The sequence below is a fragment of the Coregonus clupeaformis genome, unplaced genomic scaffold (assembly GCF_020615455.1).
Source record: "Coregonus clupeaformis isolate EN_2021a unplaced genomic scaffold, ASM2061545v1 scaf0143, whole genome shotgun sequence".
NCBI lineage: Eukaryota > Metazoa > Chordata > Actinopteri > Salmoniformes > Salmonidae > Coregonus > Coregonus clupeaformis.
The window spans coordinates 65389-87577 of record NW_025533598.1 but is presented as its reverse complement, the minus strand read 5'-3'; the positions used below and the strand labels follow the sequence as shown (position 1 = coordinate 87577).

Here is a 22189-nt window from a genome sequence, read left to right as displayed (position 1 = left end):
GGTGGTGTTGTGCTGGTCTGTTTCAGCCCTCTGGGTACTGTAGGGGGGTGGTGTTGTGCTGGTCTGTTTCAGCCCTCTGGGTACTGTAGGGGGTGGTGTTGTGCTGGTCTATTTCAGCCCTCTGGGTACTGTAGGGGGTTGTTTTGCTGGTCTGTTTCAGCCCTCTGGGTACTGTAGGGGGTGGTGTTGTGTTGGTCTGTTTCAGCCCTCTGGGTACTGTAGGGGGGTGCTGGTCTGTTTCAGCCCTCTGGGTACTGTAGGGGGTGGTGTTGTGCTGGTCTGTTTCAGCCCTCTGGGTACTGTAGGGGGGTGTTGTGCTGGTCTGTTTCAGCCCTCTGGGTACTGTAGGGGGTGCTGGTCTGTTTCAGCCCTCTGGGTACTGTAGGGGGTGGTGTTGTGCTGGTCTGTTTCAGCCCTCTGGGTACTGTAGGGGGTGGTGTTGTGCTGGTCTGTTTCAGCCCTCTGGGTACTGTAGGGGGGTGGTGTTGTGCTGGTCTGTTTCCAGCCCTCTCTGGGTACTGTAGGGGGGTGGTGTTGTGCTGGTCTGTTTCAGCCCTCTGGGTACTGTAGGGGGGTGGTGTTGTGCTGGTCTATTTCAGCCCTCTGGGTACTGTAGGGGGTGGTGTTGTGCTGGTCTGTTTCAGCCCTCTGGGTACTGTAGGGGGTGGTGTTGTGCTGGTCTGTTTCAGCCCCCGGGTACTGTAGGGGGGTGCTGGTCTGTTTCAGCCCTCTGGGTACTGTAGGGGGTGGTGTTGTGCTGGTCTGTTTCAACCCTCTGGGTACTGTAGGGGGGGGGGGTGGTGTTGTGCTGGTCTGTTTCAGCCCTCTGGGTACTGTAGGGGGTGTTGTTGTGCTGGTCTGTTTCAGCCCTCTGGGTACTGTAGTGGGGGTGGTGGTGTGCTGGTCTGTTTCAGCCCTCTGGGTACTGTAGGGGTGGTGGTGTTGTGCTGGTCTGTTTCACCCCTCTGGGTACTGTAGGGGGGTGGTGTTGTGCTGGTCTGTTTCAGCCCTCTGGGTACTGTAGGGGGGTGGTGTTGTGCTGGTCTGTTTCAGCCCTCTGGGTACTGTAGGGGGTGGTGTTGTGCTGGTCTGTTTCAGCCCTCTGGGTACTGTAGGGGGTGGTGTTGTGCTGGTCTATTTCAGCCCTCTGGGTACTGTAGGGGGTGTTGTGCTGGTCTGTTTCATTCCTCTGGGTACTGTAGGGGGGGTGGTGTTGTGTTGGTCTGTTTCAGCCCTCTGGGTACTGTAGGGGGGGTGCTGGTCTGTTTCAGCCCTCTGGGTACTGTAGGGGTGGTGGTGTTGTGCTGGTCTGTTTCAGCCCTCTGGGTACTGTAGGGGGGTGTTGTGCTGGTCTGTTTCAGCCCTCTGGGTACTGTAGGGGGGTGCTGGTCTGTTTCAGCCCTCTGGGTACTGTAGGGGGGTGCTGGTCTGTTTCAGCCCTCTGGGTACTGTAGGGGGTGGTGTTGTGCTGGTCTGTTTCAGCCCTCTGGGTACTGTAGGGGGGTGGTGTTGTGCTGGTCTGTTTCAGCCCCTCTGGGTACTGTAGGGGGTGCTGGTCTGTTTCAGCCCTCTGGGTACTGTAGGGGGTGGTGTTGTGCTGGTCTGTTTCAGCCCTCTGGGTACTGTAGGGGGTGGTGTTGTGCTGGTCTGTTTCAGCCCTCTGGGTACTGTAGGGGGTGGTGTTGTGCTGGTCTATTTCAGCCCTCTGGGTACTGTAGGGGGTGTTGTGCTGGTCTGTTTCAGCCCTCTGGGTACTGTAGGGGGTGGTGTTGTGTTGGTCTGTTTCAGCCCTCTGGGTACTGTAGGGGGGTGCTGGTCTGTTTCAGCCCTCTGGGTACTGTAGGGGGTGGTGTTGTGCTGGTCTGTTTCAGCCCTCTGGGTACTGTAGGGGGGTGCTGGTCTGTTTCAGCTCTCTGGGTACTGTAGGGGGGTGGTGTTGTGTTGGTCTGTTTCAGCCCTCTGGGTACTGTAGGGGGGTGGTGTTGTGCTGGTCTGTTTCAGCCCTCTGGGTACTGTAGGGGGGGTGCTGGTCTGTTTCAGCCCTCTGGGTACTGTAGGGGGGTGGTGTGGTGCTGGTCTGTTTCAGCCCTCTGGGTACTGTAGGGGGGGTGGTGTTGTGCTGGTCTGTTTCAGCCCTCTGGGTACTGTAGGGGGGTGGTGTTGTGCTGGTCTGTTTCAGCCCTCTGGGTACTGTAGGGGGTGGTGTTGTGCCTGGTCTGTTTCAGCCCTCTGGGTACTGTAGGGGATGGTGTTGTGCTGGTCTGTTTCAGCCCTCTGGGTACTGTAGGGGGGTGGTGTGGTGCTGGTCTGTTTCAGCCCTCTGGGTACTGTAGGGGGTGCTGGTCTGTTTCAGCTCTCTGGGTACTGTAGGGGGTGGTGTTGTGCTGGTCTGTTTCAGCCCTCTGGGTACTGTAGGGGGTGGGGGTTGTGCTGGTCTGTTTCAGCCCTCTGGGTACTGTAGGGGGTGGTGTTGTGCTGGTCTGTTTCAGCCCTCTGGGTACTGTAGGGGGGTGGTGTTGTGCTGGTCTGTTTCAGCCCTCTGGGTACTGTAGGGGGGTGGTGTTGTGCTGGTCTGTTTCAGCCCTCTGGGTACTGTAGGGGGGTGGTGTTGTGCTGGTCTGTTTCAGCCCTCTGGGTACTGTAGGGGGTGGTGTTGTGCTGGTCTGTTTCAGCCCTCTGGGTACTGTAGGGGGTGGTGTTGTGCTGGTCTGTTTCAGCCCTCTGGGTACTGTAGGGGGTGGTGTTGTGCTGGTCTGTTTCAGCCCTCTGGGTACTGTAGGGGGTTGGTGTTGTGCTGGTCTGTTTCAGCCCTCTGGGTACTGTAGGGGGTGGTGTTGTGCTGGTCTGTTTCAGCCCTCTGGGTACTGTAGGGGGTGGTGTTGTGCTGGTCTGTTTCAGCCCTCTGGGTACTGTAGGGGGGTGGTGTTGTGCTGGTCTGTTTCAGCCCTCTGGGTACTGTAGGGGGTGGTGTTGTGCTGGTCTGTTTCAGCCCTCTGGGTACTGTAGGGGGGTGGTGTTGTGCTGGTCTGTTTCAGCCCTCTGGGTACTGTAGGGGGGTGGTGTTGTGCTGGTCTGTTTCAGTGTCTGTTCTGTCTGGAGTGTGTGGACCAGCTCTCTGAGCTCCACCATGTCTCTCTCCAGCTCTGTGAATTCATCCCTCTCAATGATGGAGGAGCAGTGCAGTAGTGGGACCTGGGTGTGTTCAGCGGGGGGATGACTATCCCTCGTCTGCAGGACAGTTTGAAGAGGTGTGATCGGACTCGCTCGGGGTGGGGGTGTCATCACCAAGAGAAAGCTTCTCCTGCCGTGCTCTCTCTTTGATTCTGTAAAAGTGATGTTGTAAGTGTATGAAGTTGCTGCAGCACCACTGTTCCATTCTTGTCCAGGTTGACAGAGGGTGTCTCCGTCTCAGGGTCCTTGTTTTCCAGTGTTCTGATGTTCCACCCTCATCCAATACCCTCTCTCTTAAAAGAGGGATAGTGTGCTCTTATAGCAGTGTGCCATGCCCAGGGAGGGTCTGTGTGGAAGATTAGGTTGCTTACGTTCCGTTTTTTGTAGCAGTCAGCAAAAAGTGTCTCTGGATTTTTAATATCCAAGGGGTACCGCACTGTGGTGGACTCTGCACAGAGGGAAGCCATGGAACAGGGGCCAAAGAGGCCTCTGCATTTGGGTGGAGAAGGAACTCTGCTGCCATTGTTGGGCTCAGGGGCTTCACACCTCTCACTTCACACTTCAGTGCTAATTAATGTTTCAGCCGGGTCTGTTCTTTCCTAGCAAGCTTGGTAGCCTTTTAACTCAGCATTCAGTCTTTCTAAAGTCAAATATCTAGAGATTATTGTAATGTTATTTTCCTTGTAGGCTTTCGAAGTAGCTTCAGACTGAACATTATTTACTCAGTTCCAGGTTGGATGATATTTCTGTTGTGCTTCTTTTGCTGGTTGTTGGTTTGTCAGAAAGTTTGCTGGATAATCCTTGGCAGTAAGAATCCTTGGCAGTAAGAATCCTTGGTAGTAAGAATCCTTGGCAGTAAAAATCCTTGGCAGTAAAAATCATTGGCAGTAAAAATCCTTGGCAGTAAAAATCCTTGGCAGTAAGAATCATTGGCAGTAAGAATCCTTGGCAGTAAGAATCCTTGGCAGTAAAACTCCTTGGTAGTAAGAATCCTTGGCAGTAAAACTCCTTGGTAGTTGTCACAAACGAGGCTCTCGCTGTTCCTCCTGCTCACCACCAGAGGGAACCCTCTCCTGAGTATTAAACCCCTGAACTTCATTTCCCACATACCTGGCTCTGATTACCGTTGCACCTGACTCCCATCAGTAGACTATTTAGGTGCTCTCTAACTCTCTCTCTTTGCGAAGTCTTGTTAGCCCTGGTGATCATTGCTGTGCGTTTCGCCTGTGTCTGTCTACCCGTGGATTTACTCTGGACTGTTTTTCCCTCCTTGATTGTTTGCTGTCTGCCTTGGACTATATTCTTTACTGGACTGATTGTTGTAGCTTGCTGCCTGCACTGACCTTATGCCTGTACCTGGATTACGAGTTGCCTTATCCCTACTGTTGTGTCTGCTGGCGATTGACCCTGTTTGTACGACCCAAGCTTGTAATAAAACTGCAAATGGATCCTCACTCTCCTGGAGCGTCATTACAGTAGTAAGAATCCTTGGCAGTAAAAATCATTGGCATTTTTCCTATTATGTTGCCTTACAACCTGGAATTAAAATTGATTTTTTTGGGGGGTTTGTATCATTTGATTTACACAACATGCCTACTACTTTGAAAATGCAAAATATGTTTTATTGTGAAACAAACAAGAAACAAACAAGAAATTAGACAAAAAAGACAGAACTTGAGCGTGCATAACTATTCATCTTCAAAGCAAAATTCTTCAAAGCAAAACTGCTCCAGCTCCTTCAAGTTGGATGTGTTCCGCTGGTGTACAGCAATCTTTAAGTCATACCACAGATTCTCAATTGGATTGAGGTCTGGGCTTTGACTAGGCCATTCCAAGACATTTAAACCACTCGAGTGTTGCTTTAGCAGTATGCTTAGGGTCATTGTCCTGCTGGAAGGTGAAACTCCGTCCCAGTCTCAAATCTCTGGAAGACTGAAACAGGTTTCCCTCAAGAATGTCCCTGTATTTAGCGCCATCCATCATTCCTTCAATTCTGACTAGTTTCCCAGTCCCTGCCAATGGAAAAACATCCCCACAGCATGATGCTGCCACCACCATGCTTCACTGTGGGGATGGTGTTCTCGGGGTGATGAGAGGTGTTGGGTTTGCGCCAGACATAGCGTTTTCCTTGATGGCCAAAAAGCTCAATTTTAGTCTCATCTGACCAGAGTACCATCTTCCATATGTTTGGGGAGTCTCCCACATGCCTTCTTTTTTTTTCTTTAAGCAATGGCTTTTTTCCGGCCATTCTTCCGTAAAGCCCAGCTCTGTGGAGTGTACAGCTTAAAGTGGTCCTATGGACAGATACTCCAATCTCCGCTGTGGAGCTTTGCAGATTCTTCAGGGTTATCTTTGGTCTCTTAGTTGCCTCTGATTAATGCCCTCCTTGCCTGGTCCGTGAGTTTTGGTGGGCGGCCCTCTCTTGGCAGGTTTGTTGTGGTGCCATATTCTTTCAATTTTTTAATAATGGATTTAATGGTGCTCCGTGGGATGTTCAAAGTTTCTGATATTTTATTTATAACCCAACCCTGATCTGTACTTTTCCACAACTTTGTCCCTGACCTGTTTGGAGAGCTCCTTGGTCTTCATGATGCCGCTTGCTTGGTGGTGCCCCTTGCTTAATGGTGTTGCAGACTCTGGGGCCTTTCAGAACAGGTGTATATATACTGAGATCATGTGACAGATCATGTGACACTTAGATTGCACACAGGTGGACTTTAACTAATTATGTGACTTCTGAAGGTAATTGGTTGCACCAGATCTTATTTAGGGGCTTCATAGCAAAGGGGGTGAATACATATGCACGCACCACTTTTCTGTTATAATTTTTTTTTAGAATTGTTTGAAACAAGTTATTTACATGAAATCCAATTAAAAATCCATTTAAATTACAGGTTGTAATGCAACAAAATAGGAAAAAACACCAAGGGGGATGAATACTTTTGCAAGGCACTGTAATGTATACAGGTACAACACTACTGCTGTTGGATTGTGGAATCTTCAGTCAATACAGTTAATTAAAGAAATAAAAGATTATAAAAAGAAAAAGAAAGAATGTAAAATAAAGAAATAAATAAACAACAACATGTACATGATGATGGTTCCACTATGTATTACTTACTGTCAGTTATATACAATGTAAATATTTCAGGGAATGAATGGTCATGGGATGTCCCTCCAGGCTATGTCAATCGTATACATATCTGGCAGTAATATTTGCGGTTTCTCCCTCAGCCAGAATAATTCCCAGCTTTATGTTATTAGTAAATGCGCAGAAGTTGTGAATTGATTGAGATATTTTCTTTAAAAATATTATCTTATTTGGGAGTATTTCTCACGGTAGAGTAAACAGTGCATCTCTGTCTCTACCTCCCCTGTCGTTCAGTGACCACATAGACGCTCCTCTTTTCTACAGCCAGTTGGTGGTCGCTGAGCCTGTATTTGTTCAGGATCTGTCTCTGTTTTGTATCTCTGACAGAGTAGAGATATTCTGCCAGTTTGTATTCTCTTTGGAGGGCCAAATAGCTATTTTAGTTTATTCTGTGTTTTTGTTTCATTTTCCCAATTTGTCAAATATGAGGTTTTCATTTCTGTAACAATCTGATTGATTTCCCTGTGTGTTTGGATAATAGGGTTGTTTAGTGTTTTTTTTAACAGCTGACATAGGGGACTCTTTTCAGGGGTTCAGCTCTTGGGTTTCCAGTGCTTTTGAAATTGTAAGGATGTTTTGGGGCTTAATTTCAAATGGTGCCAAACTTTCTTTTGGATATTTAGAACAATTCTGCAGAATTCTGTATGTAGTTCCTATAGTTTTTTAAAAATCCTTATAATTGTAATTACAGGTTGGACCCCTAACCTCGCTTCCATATACTGTCCTTTTCTATTATTTACAATTAAAGGGAATATTCTGAGTTTTGCTCTGCATGCATTATTTGGTACTTTCTTTTGGATATTTAGGATCATTCTGCAGATGATATATTTATTATTATATTTTATATATATTCTGTATGTAGGTTTTCTATAGTTTTTTTCTCCCAATGCCTATAATTGTAATTGGACCCCAATTTTTGAGAATATTATTTTTATGGAGTAAAATGCTTTGCAGGCTTTTTCTTTTAGTGCATTCAGCCACCAGAGGCTGTTCCAGAGATTTGGGTTTAACCTTGCTTCCATATACTGCAATTGGTCAAATTACACTTGAATATTTTGCACCAGATAGGGAAACAATCATTTTCTTTTTTTTTTCTGGAGTAAAATGCTTTGTGGGCTTTTTCTTTTAGTGCATTCACTGCCATCAAATCCCCCAGAGGCACTGATTTTTAGTCTCAGGTAGATGTACCATTGGACATGTTCAACCACAGTATTTCCTCGTTTGAAGGAGTGTCTCCTGCTCTGATTCCTGGCCTTTTTCTGGAAAATCATGACTTTGGTTTTCTGAAAGTTGATGTTGAATGCCCAGTTGACAATGTTAAGTTCCTGTAGACCTTGCTCTGTTGGTGACAGTAGGACAAGATCACCTGGGTAGAGCAGGAATCTGACCTCCCTCATCTTTGATCAGATCGGTCCAACAATCTCTCTCTCTCTCTCTGTCTCTCTCTCTCTCTCTGTCTCTCTCTGTCTCTCTCTGTCTCTCTCTCTCTGTGTATCTCTCTGTATCTCTGTATCCTCTCTCTCTCTCTCTCTCTCTCTCTCTCTCTCTCTCTCTCTCTCTCTCTCTCTCTCTCTCTCTCTCTCTCTCTCTCTCTCTCTCTCTCTCTCTCTCTCTCTCTCTCTCTCTCTCTCTCTCTCTCTCTCTCTCTCTCTCTCCAGGTGGTTGATGTGGATGAGAACCTGTTCTCTCCATACTTCTCTGAGTTTGCAGTGCTGGGCAGTGAAGGAGAACAGCAGAGTGGGGAACCAGTGTCCTGGTGGTCAGGGCTAGAGACGAGGGGGAGACGGGTCATCAGGTACTCTGTCAGAGGAGGCAGTGGGATCGGCAGTTTCTCCATCGATGAGGAAACAGGTATGCACCATGATTCATTTCTACTGTATGTACCATGATGTCCTCCTCCAGGTTAAATCTCTATCCATGAGGAAACAGGGGTATGTACCATGATGTCCTCCTCCAGGTTAGATCTCTATCCATGAGGAAACAGGGGTATGTACCATGATGTCCTCCTCCAGGTTAGATCTCTATCCATGAGGAAACAGGGTATGTACCATGATGCCTCATCCAGGTTACGTGAGTATTGTAACACTGTTCTGCTTTCACTGTAATGGTGTCAGCATGCTTCAGTTTAAGTAGCGTGGAACCCCGTATTATCAACATATTCAACAGCGTTTAAGAAATATATTACCTTCAACAGCGTTATCCTGTGATCAAGCCATCAATGTTTTGTGATTATTGGTGCCGTAAAAAATGTTAGCTAACGGGTTAGCAATTAGCATGTTTGACATTTCAGTGGAAATACTACAATTATCAGCTTTTTGATAAGCGGTTTAGTTAAAGAATACTTCCCGTATTATCGGCATACGGTCCCCAGTTATTGGCTGCCTTAATATTTTGTTCAATTACAAGACATACAGTTGAAGTCAGGAGTTTACATACACCTTAGCCGAATACATTTAAACTCAGTTTTTCACATTTCCTGATATTTAATCCTAGTAAAATTCCCTGTCTTAGGTCAGTTAGGATCACCACTTTATTTTAAGAATGTGAAATGTCAGAATAATAGTAGAGAGAATGATTTATTTCAGCTTTTATTTCTTTCATCACATTCCCAATGGGTCAGAACTTTACATACACTCAATTCGTATTTGGTAGCATTGCCTTTAAATTGTTTAACTTGGGTCAAATGTTTCGGTAGCCTTCCACAAGCTTCCCACAATAAGTTGGGTGAATTTTTGGCCCATTCCTCCTGACAGAGCTGGTGTAACTGAGTCAGGTTTCGTAGGCCTCCTTTCTCACACGCGCTTTTTCAGTTCTGCCCACAAATGTTCTATAGGATTGAGGTCAGGGCTTTGTGATAGCCACCCAATACCTTGACTTTGTTGTCCTTAAGCCATTTTTCCACAACTTTGAAGTATGCTTGGGGTCGTTGTCCATTTGGAAGACCCATTTCACCAAGCTTTAACTTCCTGACTGATGTCTTGAGATGTTGCTTCAATATATCCACATAATTTTCCTTCCCTCATGATGCCATCTATTTGTGAAGTGCACCAGTCCCTCCTGCAGCAAAAGCACCCCCACAGCATGATGCCACCCCCATGCTTCAGGGTTGGGATGGTGTTCTTCGGCTTGCTAGTGCCCCTTTTCTCCTCCAAACATAACGAAGGTCATTATGGCCAAACAGCTATTTTTTGTTTCACCAGAGGACATTTCTCAAAAAAAGTACGATCTTTGTCCCCATGTGCAGTTGCAAACCGTAGTCTGGCTTTTTTATGGCGGTTTTGGAGCAGTGGCTTCTTCCTTGCTGAGCGGCCTTCAGGTTATGTCGATATAGGACTCGCTTTACTGTGGATATAGATACTTTTGTACCTGTTTCCTCCAGCATCTTCACAAGGTCCTTTGCTGTTGTTCTGGGATTGATTTTGCACTTTCACCAAAGCACGTTCATCTCTAGGAGACAGAAGACTGAAACAGGTTTCCCTCAAGAATTTCCCTGTATTTAGCGCCATCCATCATTCCTTCAATTCTGACCAGTTTCCCAGTCCCTGCCGATGAAAAACATCCCTACAGCATTATGCTGCCACCACCATGCTTCACAGTGGGGATGGTGTTCTCAGGGTGATGAGAGGTGTTGGGTTTTTGCCAGACATAGCGTTTTTTTTCATTGATGGCCAAAAAGCTCAATTTTAGTCTCATCTGACCAGAGTACCTTCTTCCATATGTTTGGGGAGTCTCCAAACGTGTTTGTTATTTTTTCCTTTTAAGCAACGGCTTTTTTCCATATTCTTTACATTTTTTAATAATGGATTTAATGGCGCTCCGTGGGATGTTAAGAGTTTCAGATATTTTATTTATAACCCAACCCTGATCTGTACTACTCCACAACTTTGTCCCTGACCTGTTTGGAGAGCTCCTTGGTCTTCATGGTGCCGCTTGCTTGGTGGTGCCCCTTGCTTAGTGGTGTTGCAGACTCTGGGGCCTTTCAGAACAGGTGTATATATATATATATATATATATATGAGATCATGTGACACTTAGATTGCACACAGGTGGACTTTATTTAACTAATTATGTGACTTCTGAAGGTAATTGGTTGCTCCAGATCTTATTTAAGGGCTTCATAGTAAAGGGGGTGAATACATATGCACGCACCACTTTTCTGTTATTTATTTTTTAGAGTTTTTTTAAACACGTTTTTTTTTTTCATTTCACTTCACCAATTTGGACTATTTTGTGTATGTCCATTACATGAACTCCAAATAAAAGTCCATTTAAATTACAGGTTGTAATGCAACAAAATAGGAAAACGCCAAGGGGGATAAATACTTTTAAGGCACTGTATTCTCATGTTATATATGTTACAATTTTTTTCACTTTTCTGGGATGCTTTTCATTTCTTTACTGTGAAGCTTAGCAGAAGTAGATATGCTCATGTTATTTATGTTAGTGCAGGGTGAGCTGCACACAGTGGACTTCCTACTAGGGCACTATGTGGGTAGAGGTAAAGTGACTATGCACAGATAATAAACAGAGTAGCAGCAGTGTCCCCTCCTCTCTCTCCTCTCTCCTCTCGTCTCTCTCCATTGACTCTGGTCAAGCTGCAAGTTGCTAAAAGTTTCAACTGTTCAGAGCTGCCCTTCATAATGTCATTAAAATCCACGTGGACTACGATAGAGTCGATGTCCATGTCATTCAAGAGCAGCTTAGTGATGACATTTACTCGAGCTCCGGGATAGGACATTTGTTTTTGCTCCAGGAACAGTCACATTTCATACCATGGAGCTGCCCAAAATCACGGCTGGCGAGAAGGACGAGGAAATCCGGCAACTCCCACGCTTCACAGGATGGTGCAGGCCTCCGACAGATGGAGAAGCCCTGTTCGATCCAGAGCAGGGACGGAAGGTTGCAGACGTTGAATTCGAAAATCGTAAGGGAAGGAGGACGAGCACAGCGGCCGCAGACCCAGCGACGAAGGTGCAGGAGGATCATGCGATCCTCATTGATTGCCATGATTCTCCTGCTGTGCTCCTTCGATAACCACTATTAGATGGGGAGGAGAGGCAGGAGATGGCTCCCCTGGCGAACGAACTCCGGGCAACATCAGCCAGTCGGATAACGACAAACGACAAGATGGAGATGCATCCAACATGCGCAAATGCTGTCTAGCCACCTGCGATAGAAAAGGTAAACATTCCACTTTACGTTTTCCCCAGTTTTCTTTACGTAAGCTGGCGACCTACGTGATCAAGAAGCCACCTCAAGCCTATAATCCTTGGCAAACAATTGCCGCATTGGAACTCTGAGTGCTCCGGTTTGTCCTGAAACAAATAAATAGATACAGGTCCTACAGCGCTGGAAACGTTCATTTACTTCTCCAGACAAAGAGGGCTCCATTGGAAAACTCATCTGGGACTAACTTCGTTAGCTTGATGGCTAACGTTCTGTCTATATAAGGTCCCACAGTTGACAGTGCATGTCAGAGCAAAACCAAGCCATGAGGTCGAAGGAATTGTCCGTTGAGCTCAAAGACAGGATTGTGTCGAGGCACAGATCTGGGGAAGGGTACCCAAACATTTCTGCAGCATTGAAGGTCTCCAAGAACACAGTGGACTACATAAGTCTTAAATGGAAGAAGTTTGGAACCACCAAGACTCTTCCTAGAGCTGGCCGCCCGGCCAAACTGAGCAATCGGGAGAAGGGGCCTTGGTAAGGGAGATGACCAAGAACCCGATGGTCACTCTGACAGAGCTCTAGAGTTCCTCTATGGAGATGGGAGAACCTTCCAGAAGGACAACTATTTCTGCAGCCCTCCACCAATCAGGCCTTTATGGTAGAGTGGCCAGACGGAAGCCACTCCTCAGTAAAAGGCACATGACAGCCCGCTTGGAGTTTGCCAAAAGGCACCTAAAGACTCTCAGACCATGAGAAAACAGATTCTCTGGTCTCATGAAAACAAGATTAAACTCTTTGGCCTGAATGCCAAGCATCACTTCTGGAGGAAACCTGGCACCATCCCTACGGTGAAGCATTGTGGTGGCAGCATCATGCTGTGGGGATGTTTTTCAGCGGCAGGGACTGGGAGACTAGTCAGATCGAGGCAAAGATGAACGGAGCAAAGTACAGAGAGATCCTTGATGAAAACCTGCTCCAGAGTGCTCAGGACCTCAGACTGGGGCGAAGGTTCACTTTCCAACAGGACAACGACCCTAAGCACACAGGCAAGACAACGCAGGAGTGGCTTGGGACAAGTCTCTGAATGTCCTTGAGTGGCCCAGCCAGAGCCCGGACTTGAACCCGATCGAACATCTCTGGAGAGACATGAAAATAGCTGTGCAGCGACACTCCCCATCCAACCTGACAGAGCTTGGAGAGGATCTGCAGAGAAGAATGGGAGAAACTCCCCAAATAAAATAATAATATGCCATTTAGCAGACGCTTTTATCCAAAGCGACTTACAGTCATGCGTGTATAAAATTTTTTGTGTATGGGTGGTCCCGGGGATCGAACCCACTACCTTGGTGTTACAAGCACCGTGCTCTACCAGCTGAGCTATAGAGGACCACCCATACACACAGAGCTTGGAGAGGATCTGCAGAGAATGGGAGAAACTCCCAAATACAGGGGTGCCAAGCTTGTAGCGTCATACCCAAGATGACTCAAGGCTGTAATCGCTGCCAAAGGTGCTTCAACAAAGTACTGAGTAAAGGGTCTGAATACTTATGTAAATGTAATATTTCTGTTTTTTATGTTTAATAAATTAGCAAAACATTTCTAAAATCCTGTTTTCGTTTTGTCATTATGGGGTATCGTGTGCAGATTGATGAGGGACTGAAAACATTTTAATTCATTTTAGAATAAGGCTGTAACGTAACAAAATGTGGGAAAAGTGAAGGGGTCTGAATACTTTCCGAAGGCACTGTATGGTACTGACCTCGTGTGTGAATAGGTCCTGTTATCTGTTCTTTATTTCTTGTGTGTTTTTTAAAGTGTTGCAGTGATTTCACTCGCTGACTTGTATAATGTTGAGTCATCCGCATACATAGGCTTTACTCAAGGCCAGTGGCATGTCATTAGTAAAGATTGAGGGGAGGTGAGAGCGTGGAGGGGAGAGAGTGGAAAGAGAGGAGGGGAGAGGGGTGGTGAGGAGAGAGAGAGGGGTGGTGAGGAGAGAGAGAGGGGTGGTGAGGAGAGAGAGAGAGGTGGTGAGGAGGGATTGAGAGAGAGAGGGGTGGTGAGGAGAGAGAGAGGGGGTGGTGAGGAGAGAGAGAGGGGGTGGTGAGGAGAGAGAGAGGGGTGGTGAGGAGAGAGAGAGGGGTGGTGAGGAGAGAGAGAGGGGGTGGTGAGGAGAGAGAGAGGGGTGGTGAGGAGAGAGAGAGGGGGTGGTGAGGAGAGAGAGAGGGTGGTAGAGAGAGAGAGGGGTGGTGAGGAGAGAGAGAGGGGTGGTGAGGAGAGAGAGAGGGTGGTGAGGAGAGAGAGAGGGGTGGTGAGGAGAGAGAGAGGGGTGGTGAGGAGAGAGAGAGGGGGTGGTGAGGAGAGAGAGAGGGGTGGTGAGGAGAGAGAGAGGGGTGGTGAGGAGAGGGAGAGGGGTGGTGAGGAGAGGGAGAGGGGTGGTGAGGAGAGAGAGAGGGGTGGTGAGGAGAGAGAGAGGGTGGTGGGGAGAGAGAGGGTGGTGAGGAGAGAGAGAGGGGTGGTGAGGAGAGAGAGAGGGGTGGTGAGGAGAGAGAGAGGGTGGTGAGGAGAGGAGAGGGGGTGGGGAGGGTGAGGAGAGAAGGGGTGGTGAGGAGAGAGAGGGGGTGGTGAGGAGAGAGAGAGGGGTGGTGAGGAGAGAGAGGGGTGGTGAGGAGAGAGAGAGGGGTGGTGAGGAGAGAGAGAGGGGTGGTGAGGAGAGAGAGAGGGGTGGTGAGGAGAGAGAGAGGGGTGGTGAGGGAGAGAGAGAGGGGTGGTGAGGAGAGAGAGAGGGGTGGTGAGGAGAGAGAGAGGGGTGGTGAGGAGAGAGAGAGGGTGGTGAGGAGAGAGAGAGGGGTGGTGAGGAGAGAGAGGGTGGTGAGGAGAGAGAGAGGGTGGTGAGGAGAGAGAGAGGGGTGGTGAGGAGAGAGAGAGGGGTGGTGAGGAGAGAGAGAGGGTGGTGAGGAGAGAGAGAGGGGGTGGTGAGGAGAGAGAGAGGGGGTGGTGAGGAGAGAGAGAGGGGTGGTGAGGAGAGAGAGAGGGTGGTGGGGAGAGAGAGAGGGGTGGTGAGGAGAGAGAGAGGGGTGGTGAGAGAGAGAGAGGGGTGGTGAGGAGAGAGAGAGGGTGGTGAGGAGAGAGAGAGGGGTGGTGAGGAGAGAGAGAGGGGTGGTGAGGAGAGAGAGAGGGGTGGTGAGGAGAGAGAGAGGGGTGGTGAGGAGAGAGAGGGGTGGTGAGGAGAGAGAGAGGGGTGGTGAGGAGAGAGAGAGGGGTGGTGAGGAGAGAGAGAGGGGTGGTGAGGAGAGAGAGAGGGGTGGTGAGGAGAGAGAGAGGGTGGTGAGGGAGAGAGAGGGGTGGTGAGGAGAGAGAGAGGGGTGGTGAGGAGAGAGAGAGGGGTGGTAGGAGAGAGAGAGGGGTGGTGAGGGAGAGAGAGGGGTGGTGAGGAGAGAGAGAGGGGTGGTGAGAGAGAGAGAGGGGTGGTGAGGAGAGAGAGAGGGGTGGTGAGGAGAGAGAGAGGGGGTGGTGAGGAGAGAGAGGGGTGGTGAGGAGAGAGAGAGGGGTGGTGAGAGAGAGAGAGGGGTGGTGAGGAGAGAGAGAGGGGTGGTGAGGAGAGAGAGAGGGGTGGTGAGGAGAGAGAGAGAGAGAGGAGAGGGGTGGGGAGGAGGGGAGAGAGGAGAGGAGAGGGTTGGAGAGGAGGGAGAGGAGAGAGAGGAGAGAGAGGGGGGGAGAAAGGAGAGAGACGAGGGGTGGTGAGGTGGAGAGAGAGAGGAAAGGAGGGGAGAGAGAGGAGGGAAGAGAGAGGAGAGGGTGGTGAGGAGGTGAGAGAGAGCAGAGGAGAGGAGAGGGGTGGTGAGGAGGTGAGAGAGAGCAGAGGAGAGGAGAGGGGTGGTGAGGAGAGAGAGAGATCATGTTGCAGCACAGAGACTAGTTAAAATAGATAATGTTGCAGCAGCATAGAGAGACTGGTTAAAATAGATCATGTTGCAGCAGCATAGAGAGACTGGTTAAAACCGATCATGTTGCAGCACAGAGAGACTGGTTAAAATAGATCATGTTGCAGCACAGAGAGACTGGTTAAAATAGATCATGTTGCAGCAGCATAGAGAGACTGGTTAAAATAGATCATGTTGCAGCACAGAGAGACTGGTTAAAATAGATCATGTTGCAGCACAGAGAGACTGGTTAAAATAGATCATGTTGCAGCAGCATAGAGAGACTGGTTAAAATAGATCATGTTGCAGCAGCATAGAGAGACTGGTTAAAATAGATCATGTTGCAGCAGCATAGAGAGACTGGTTAAAATAGATCATGTTGCAGCACAGAGAGACTGGTTAAAATAGATCATGTTGCAGCAGCACAGAGAGACTGGTTAAAATAGATAATGTTGCAGCACAGAGAGACTGCTTAAAATAGATCATGTTGCAGCAGCATAGAGAGACTGGTTAAAATAGATAATGTTGCAGCACAGAGAGACTGCTTAAAATAGATCATGTTGCAGCAGCATAGAGAGACTGGTTAAAATAGATCATGTTGCAGCAGCACAGAGAGACTGGTTAAAATAGATCATGTTGCAGCAGCATGAGAGACTGGTTAAAATAGATCATGTTGCAGCAGCATAGAGAGACTGGTTAAAACAGATCATGTTGCAGCATAGAGAGACTGGTTAAAATAGATAATGTTGCAGCACAGAGAGACTGCTTAAAATAGATCATGTTGCAGCAGCACAGAGAGACTGGTTAAAATAGATCATGTTGCAGCAGCATAGAGAGACTGGTTAAAATAGATCATGTTGCAGCAGCATAGAGAGACTGGTTAAAATAGATCATGTTGCAGCAGTATGGAGAGACTGGTTAAAATAGATCATGTTGCAGCAGCACAGAGAGACTGGTTAAAATAGATAATGTTGCAGCATAGAGAGACTGGTTAAAATAGATCATGTTGCAGCAGCATAGAGAGACTGGTTAAAATAGATAATGTTGCAGCATAGAGAGACTGGTTAAAATAGATAATGTTGCAGCACAGAGAGACTGCTTAAAATAGATCATGTTGCAGCAGCATAGAGAGAGACTGGTTAAAATAGATAATGTTGCAGCACAGAGAGACTGCTTAAAATAGATCATGTTGCAGCAGCATAGAGAGACTGGTTAAAATAGATCATGTTGCAGCAGCATAGAGAGACTGGTTAAAATAGATCATGTTGCAGCAGCATAGAGAGACTGGTTAAAACAGATCATGTTGCAGCATAGAGAGACTGGTTAAAATAGATCATGTTGCAGCAGCATAGAGAGACTGGTTAAAACAGATCATGTTGCAGCATAGAGAGACTGGTTAAAATAGATCATGTTGCAGCAGCATAGAGAGACTGGTTAAAATTGATCATGTTGCAGCACAGAGAGACTGGTTAAAATAGATCATGTTGCAGCAGCATAGAGAGACTGGTTAAAATTGATCATGTTGCAGCAGCATAGAGAGACTGGTTAAAATAGATCATGTTGCAGCACAGAGAGACTGGTTAAAATAGATCATGTTGCAGCAGCATAGAGAGACTGGTTAAAATAGATCATGTTGCAGCATAGAGAGACTGGTTAAAATAGATCATGTTGCAGCACAGAGAGACTGGTTAAAATAGATCATGTTGCAGCAGCATAGAGAGACTGGTTAAAATTGATCATGTTGCAGCAGCATAGAGAGACTGGTTAAAATAGATCATGTTGCAGCAGCATGGAGAGACTGGTTAAAATAGATCATGTTGCAGCAGCATAGAGAGACTGGTTAAAATAGATCATGTTGCAGCAGCATAGAGAGACTGGTTAAAATAGATCATGTTGCAGCAGCATAGAGAGACTGGTTAAAATAGATCATGTTGCAGCAGCATAGAGAGACTGGTTAAAATAGATCATGTTGCAGCAGCACAGAGAGACTGGTTAAAATAGATCATGTTGCAGCAGCATAGAGAGACTGGTTAAAATAGATCATGTTGCAGCAGCATAGAGAGACTGGTTAAAATAGATCATGTTGCAGCAGCACAGAGAGACTGGTTAAAATAGATCATGTTGCAGCAGCATAGAGAGACTGGTTAAAATAGATCATGTTGCAGCAGCATGGAGAGACTGGTTAAAATAGATCATGTTGCAGCAGCATAGAGAGACTGATTAAAATAGATCATGTTGCAGCAGCATAGAGAGACTGGTTAAAATAGATCATGTTGCAGCAGCACAGAGAGACTGGTTAAAATAGATCATGTTGCAGCAGCACAGAGAGACTGATTAAAACAGATAATGTTGCAGCAGCATGGAGAGACTGGTTAAAATAGATCATGTTGCAGCAGCATAGAGAGACTGGTTAAAATAGATCATGTTGCAGCAGCATGGAGAGACTGGTTAAAATAGATCATGTTGCAGCAGCACAGAGAGACTGGTTAAAATAGATCATGTTGCAGCAGCATAGAGAGACTGGTTAAAATAGATCATGTTGCAGCAGCATAGAGAGACTGGTTAAAATAGATCATGTTGCAGCAGCATAGAGAGACTGGTTAAAATAGATCATGTTGCAGCAGCATAGAGAGACTGGTTAAAATAGATCATGTTGCAGCACAGAGAGACTGGTTAAAATAGATCATGTTGCAGCACAGAGAGACTGGTTAAAATAGATCATGTTGCAGCAGCATAGAGAGACTGATTAAAATAGATCATGTTGCAGCAGCATGAGAGACTGGTTAAAATAGATCATGTTGCAGCAGCACAGAGAGACTGGTTAAAATAGATCATGTTGCAGCAGCATAGAGAGACTGATTAAAATAGATCATGTTGCAGCAGCATAGAGAGACTGGTTAAAATAGATCATGTTGCAGCAGCACAGAGAGACTGGTTAAAATAGATCATGTTGCAGCAGCATAGAGAGACTGGTTAAAACAGTACTGAGCACATATTACTTTTTATTGGCTTATATGAAATGAACATGATCAAATCAAAAACATCGCAATGCCTCAACAAACCTAAGCATTTTTGACCGCAGATATTAGCGACGGAGGATTGGAAGGAGGAGAGGAAGGAAGAGAGGAAGGAGGAGAGGAAGGAGGATTGGAAGGAGGAGAGGAAGGAGGAGAGGAAGGAGGATTGGAAGGAGGATTGGAAGGAGGAGAGGAAGGAGGAGAGGAAGGAGGAGAGGAAGGAGGAGAGGAAGGAAGATTGGAAGGAGGAGAGGAAGGAGGAGAGGAAGGAAAAGAGGAAGGTTAAAAAGGCTCAAGTCTACAGGGGACTATAAGTTGGATCTAAAGGCTGCTGATTTATTTATTTACCCACCTTGGGAGGACAAGCACACGGTTAATGGAAAGAGGACTTCTAGAAGGTTGTCACAACACTGACCATGTTTACATGCACACCAATATCCTGTTCTAACTTCTGCCAAAGATAGTTACTTTAAGGAGCAGTTCTCTCTCTGTGGGTCGAACCCCAAGAAGTTCTGGAAAACGGTGAAAGACCTGGAGATCATGTTGCAGCAGCACAGAGAGACTGGTTAAAATAGATCATGTTGCAGCAGCATAGAGAGACTGGTTAAAACAGTACTGAGCACATATTACTTTTTATTGGCTTATATGAAATGAACATGATCAAAACAAAAACATCGCAATGCCTCAACAAACCTAAGCATTTTTGACCGCAGATATTAGCGACGGAGGATTGGAAGGAGGAGAGGAAGAAAGAGAGGAAGGAGGAGAGGAAGGAGGATTGGAAGGAGGAGAGGAAGGAGGAGAGGAAGGAGGATTGGAAGGAGGATTGGAAGGAGGAGAGGAAGGAGGAGAGGAAGGAGGAGAGGAAGGAGGAGAGGAAGGAAGATTGGAAGGAGGAGAGGAAGGAGGAGAGGAAGGAAAAGAGGAAGGTTAAAAAGGCTCAAGTCTACAGGGGGACTATAAGTTGGATCTAAAGGCTGCTGATTTATTTATTTACCCACCTTGGGAGGACAAGCACACGGTTAATGGAAAGAGGACTTCTAGAAGGTTGTCACAACACTGACCATGTTTACATGCACACCAATATCCTGTTCTAACTTCTGCCAAAGATAGTTACTTTAAGGAGCAGTTCTCTCTCTGTGGGTCGAACCCCAAGAAGTTCTGGAAAACGGTGAAAGACCTGGAGAATAAACCCTCCTCCTCACAGCTGCCTGTGTCCCTTAATGTTGATGATGTGGTTGTTACTGACAAGGAGCACATGGCTGAGCTCTTTAATCACCACTTCATTAAGTCAGGATTCCTATTGGACTCAGCCACGCCTCCATTTCCTCATCTCCCAGCCCTTCTAATGCGACTAGCCCCAACGCTCCTCCCTCTTTTTCCCCTGCCCCACAACAAAGTTCTTCCCTGTAGGCGGTCACTGAGTCTGAGGTGCTAAAGGAGATCCTTAAACTTGACCCCAAAAAAAACATCAGGGTCAGATGGTTTAGACCCTGTCTTCTTTAAGGTTGCTGCCCCTATCATTGCCAAGCCTGTCTCTGACCTTTAACCTGTCTCTCCTCTCTGGGGAGGTTCCCATTGCTTGGAAGGCAGCCACGGTGCGTCCTTTATTTAAAGGGGGAGATCAAGCTGATCCTAACTGTTATAGGCCAATTTCTATTTTGCCCTGTTTATCAAAAGTGTTGGAAAAACTTGTCAATAATGAACTGACTGGCTTTCTTGATGTCTACAGTATTCTCTCTGGTATGCAATCTGGTTTCCGCTCAGGTTATGGACGTGTCACTGCAACCTTAAAGGTCCTAAATGATGTCACCATTGCTCTTGATCCTAAGCTATGTTGTGCTGCTATTTTTATTGACTTGGTCAAAGCTTTTGATACGGTAGACCATTCTATTCTTGTGGGTCGGCGAAGGAGTATTGGTGTCTCTGAGGGGTCTTTAGTCTGGTTTGCTAACTACCTCTCTCAAAGAGTGCAGTGTATAAAGTCAGAACATCTGCTGTCTCAGCCACTGCCTGTCACCAAGGGAGTACCCCAAGGCTCCATCCTAGGCCCCACGCTCTTCTCAATTTACATCAACAACATAGCTCAGGCAGTAGGAAGCTCTCTCACTCATTTTTATGCAGATGATACGGTCTTATACTCATCTGGCCCCTCCCCGGATTTTGTGTTAAATGCTCTACAACAAAGCTTTCTTAGTGTCCAACAAGCCTTCTCTGGCCTTAACCTTGTTCTGAACACCTCCAAAACAAAGGTAATGTGGTTTGGTAAGAAGAATGCCCCTCTCCCCACCGGTGTGATTACTACCTCTGAGGGTTTAGAGCTTGAGGTAGTCACCTCATACCAGTCCTTGGGAGTACGGCTAGGCGGTACACTGTCCTTCTCTCAGCACATATCAAAGCTGCAGGCTAAGGTTAAATCTATACTTGGTTTCCTCTATCGTAATCAGTCCTCTTTCACCCCAGCTGCCAAACTAACCCTGATTCAGATGACCATCCTACCCATGCTAGATTACAGAGACGTAATTTATAGATCGGCAGGTGAGGGTGCTCTCGAGCGGCTAGATGTTCTTTACCATTCGGCCATCAGATTTGCCACCAATGCTCCTTATAGGACACATCACTGCACTCTATACTCCTCTGTAAACTGGTAATCTCTGTATATTTTTTTTTTTTTTTTATTTCACCTTTATTTAACCAGGTAAACCAGTTGAGAACAAGTTCTCATTTACAACTGCGACCTGGCCAAGATAAAGCATAGCAGTGCGATAAAAACAACAACACAGAGTTACATATGGGGTAAAACAAAACAAAAATCAAAAAAATACAACAGAAATACAATTAATATACAGTGTGCAAATTTAGCAAGTTATGGAGGTAAGGCAATAAAATAGGCTATAGTGCAAAATAATTACAATTTAGTATTAACACTGGAATGATGTGCAAGAGATGATGTGCAAATAGAGATACTGGGGTACAGATGAGCAAAATAAATAACAATATAGGGATGAGGTAGTTGGGCGGGCTAATTTCAGATGGGCTGTGTACAGGTGCAGTGATCGGTAAGGTGCTCTGACAACTGATGCCTAAAGTTAGTGAGGGAGATAAGCGTCTCCAGCTTCAGAGATTTTTGCAGTTTGTTCCAGTCATTGGCAGCAGAGAACTGGAAGGAATTGCGGCCAAAGGAGGTGTTGGCTTTGGGGATGACCAGTGAGATATACCCGCTGGAGCGCAGACTACGGGTGGGTGTTGCTATGGTGACCAATGAGCTAAGATAAGGCGGGGATTTGCCTAGCAGTGATTTATAGATGGCCTGGAGCCAGTGGGTTTGGCGACGAATATGTAGTGAGGACCAGCCAACAAGAGCGTACAGGTCACAGTGGTGGGTATTATATGGGGCTTTGGAGACAAAACGGATGGCACTGTGATAGACAACATCCAATTTGCTGAGTAGAGTGTTGGAGGCTATTTTGTAAATGACATCGCCGAAGTCAAGGATCGGTAGGATAGTCAGTTTTACAAGGGCATGTTTGGCAGCATGAGTGAAGGAGGCTTTGTTGCGAAATAGGAAACCGATTCTAGATTTAACTTTGGATTGGAGATTCTTAATGTGAGTCTGGAAGGAGAGTTTACAGTCTAACCAGACACCTAGATATTTGTAGTTGTCCACGTACTCTAGGTCAGACCCGTCTAGAGTAGTGATTCTAGTCGGGTGGGCGGGTGCAAGCAGCGTTCGGTTGAAGAGCATGCATTTTGTTTTA

The 22189-nt window shown here is 46.7% G+C and overlaps 1 protein-coding gene across 1 annotated transcript in view; it reads left to right on the top strand.

Annotated features, from left to right (window-relative positions):
- Positions 1 to 22189, top strand: part of LOC121541373 (protocadherin Fat 3) — a gene marked incomplete at its 3' end in the record, with an annotated part of 101766 nt that overhangs the window by 39581 nt on the left and 39996 nt on the right. Inside the window, 3 exon segments of the mRNA XM_045213705.1 lie at positions 7981 to 8041; positions 8044 to 8110; positions 8112 to 8173. Coding sequence (XP_045069640.1) covers positions 7981 to 8041; positions 8044 to 8110; positions 8112 to 8173 — 190 coding nt within the window.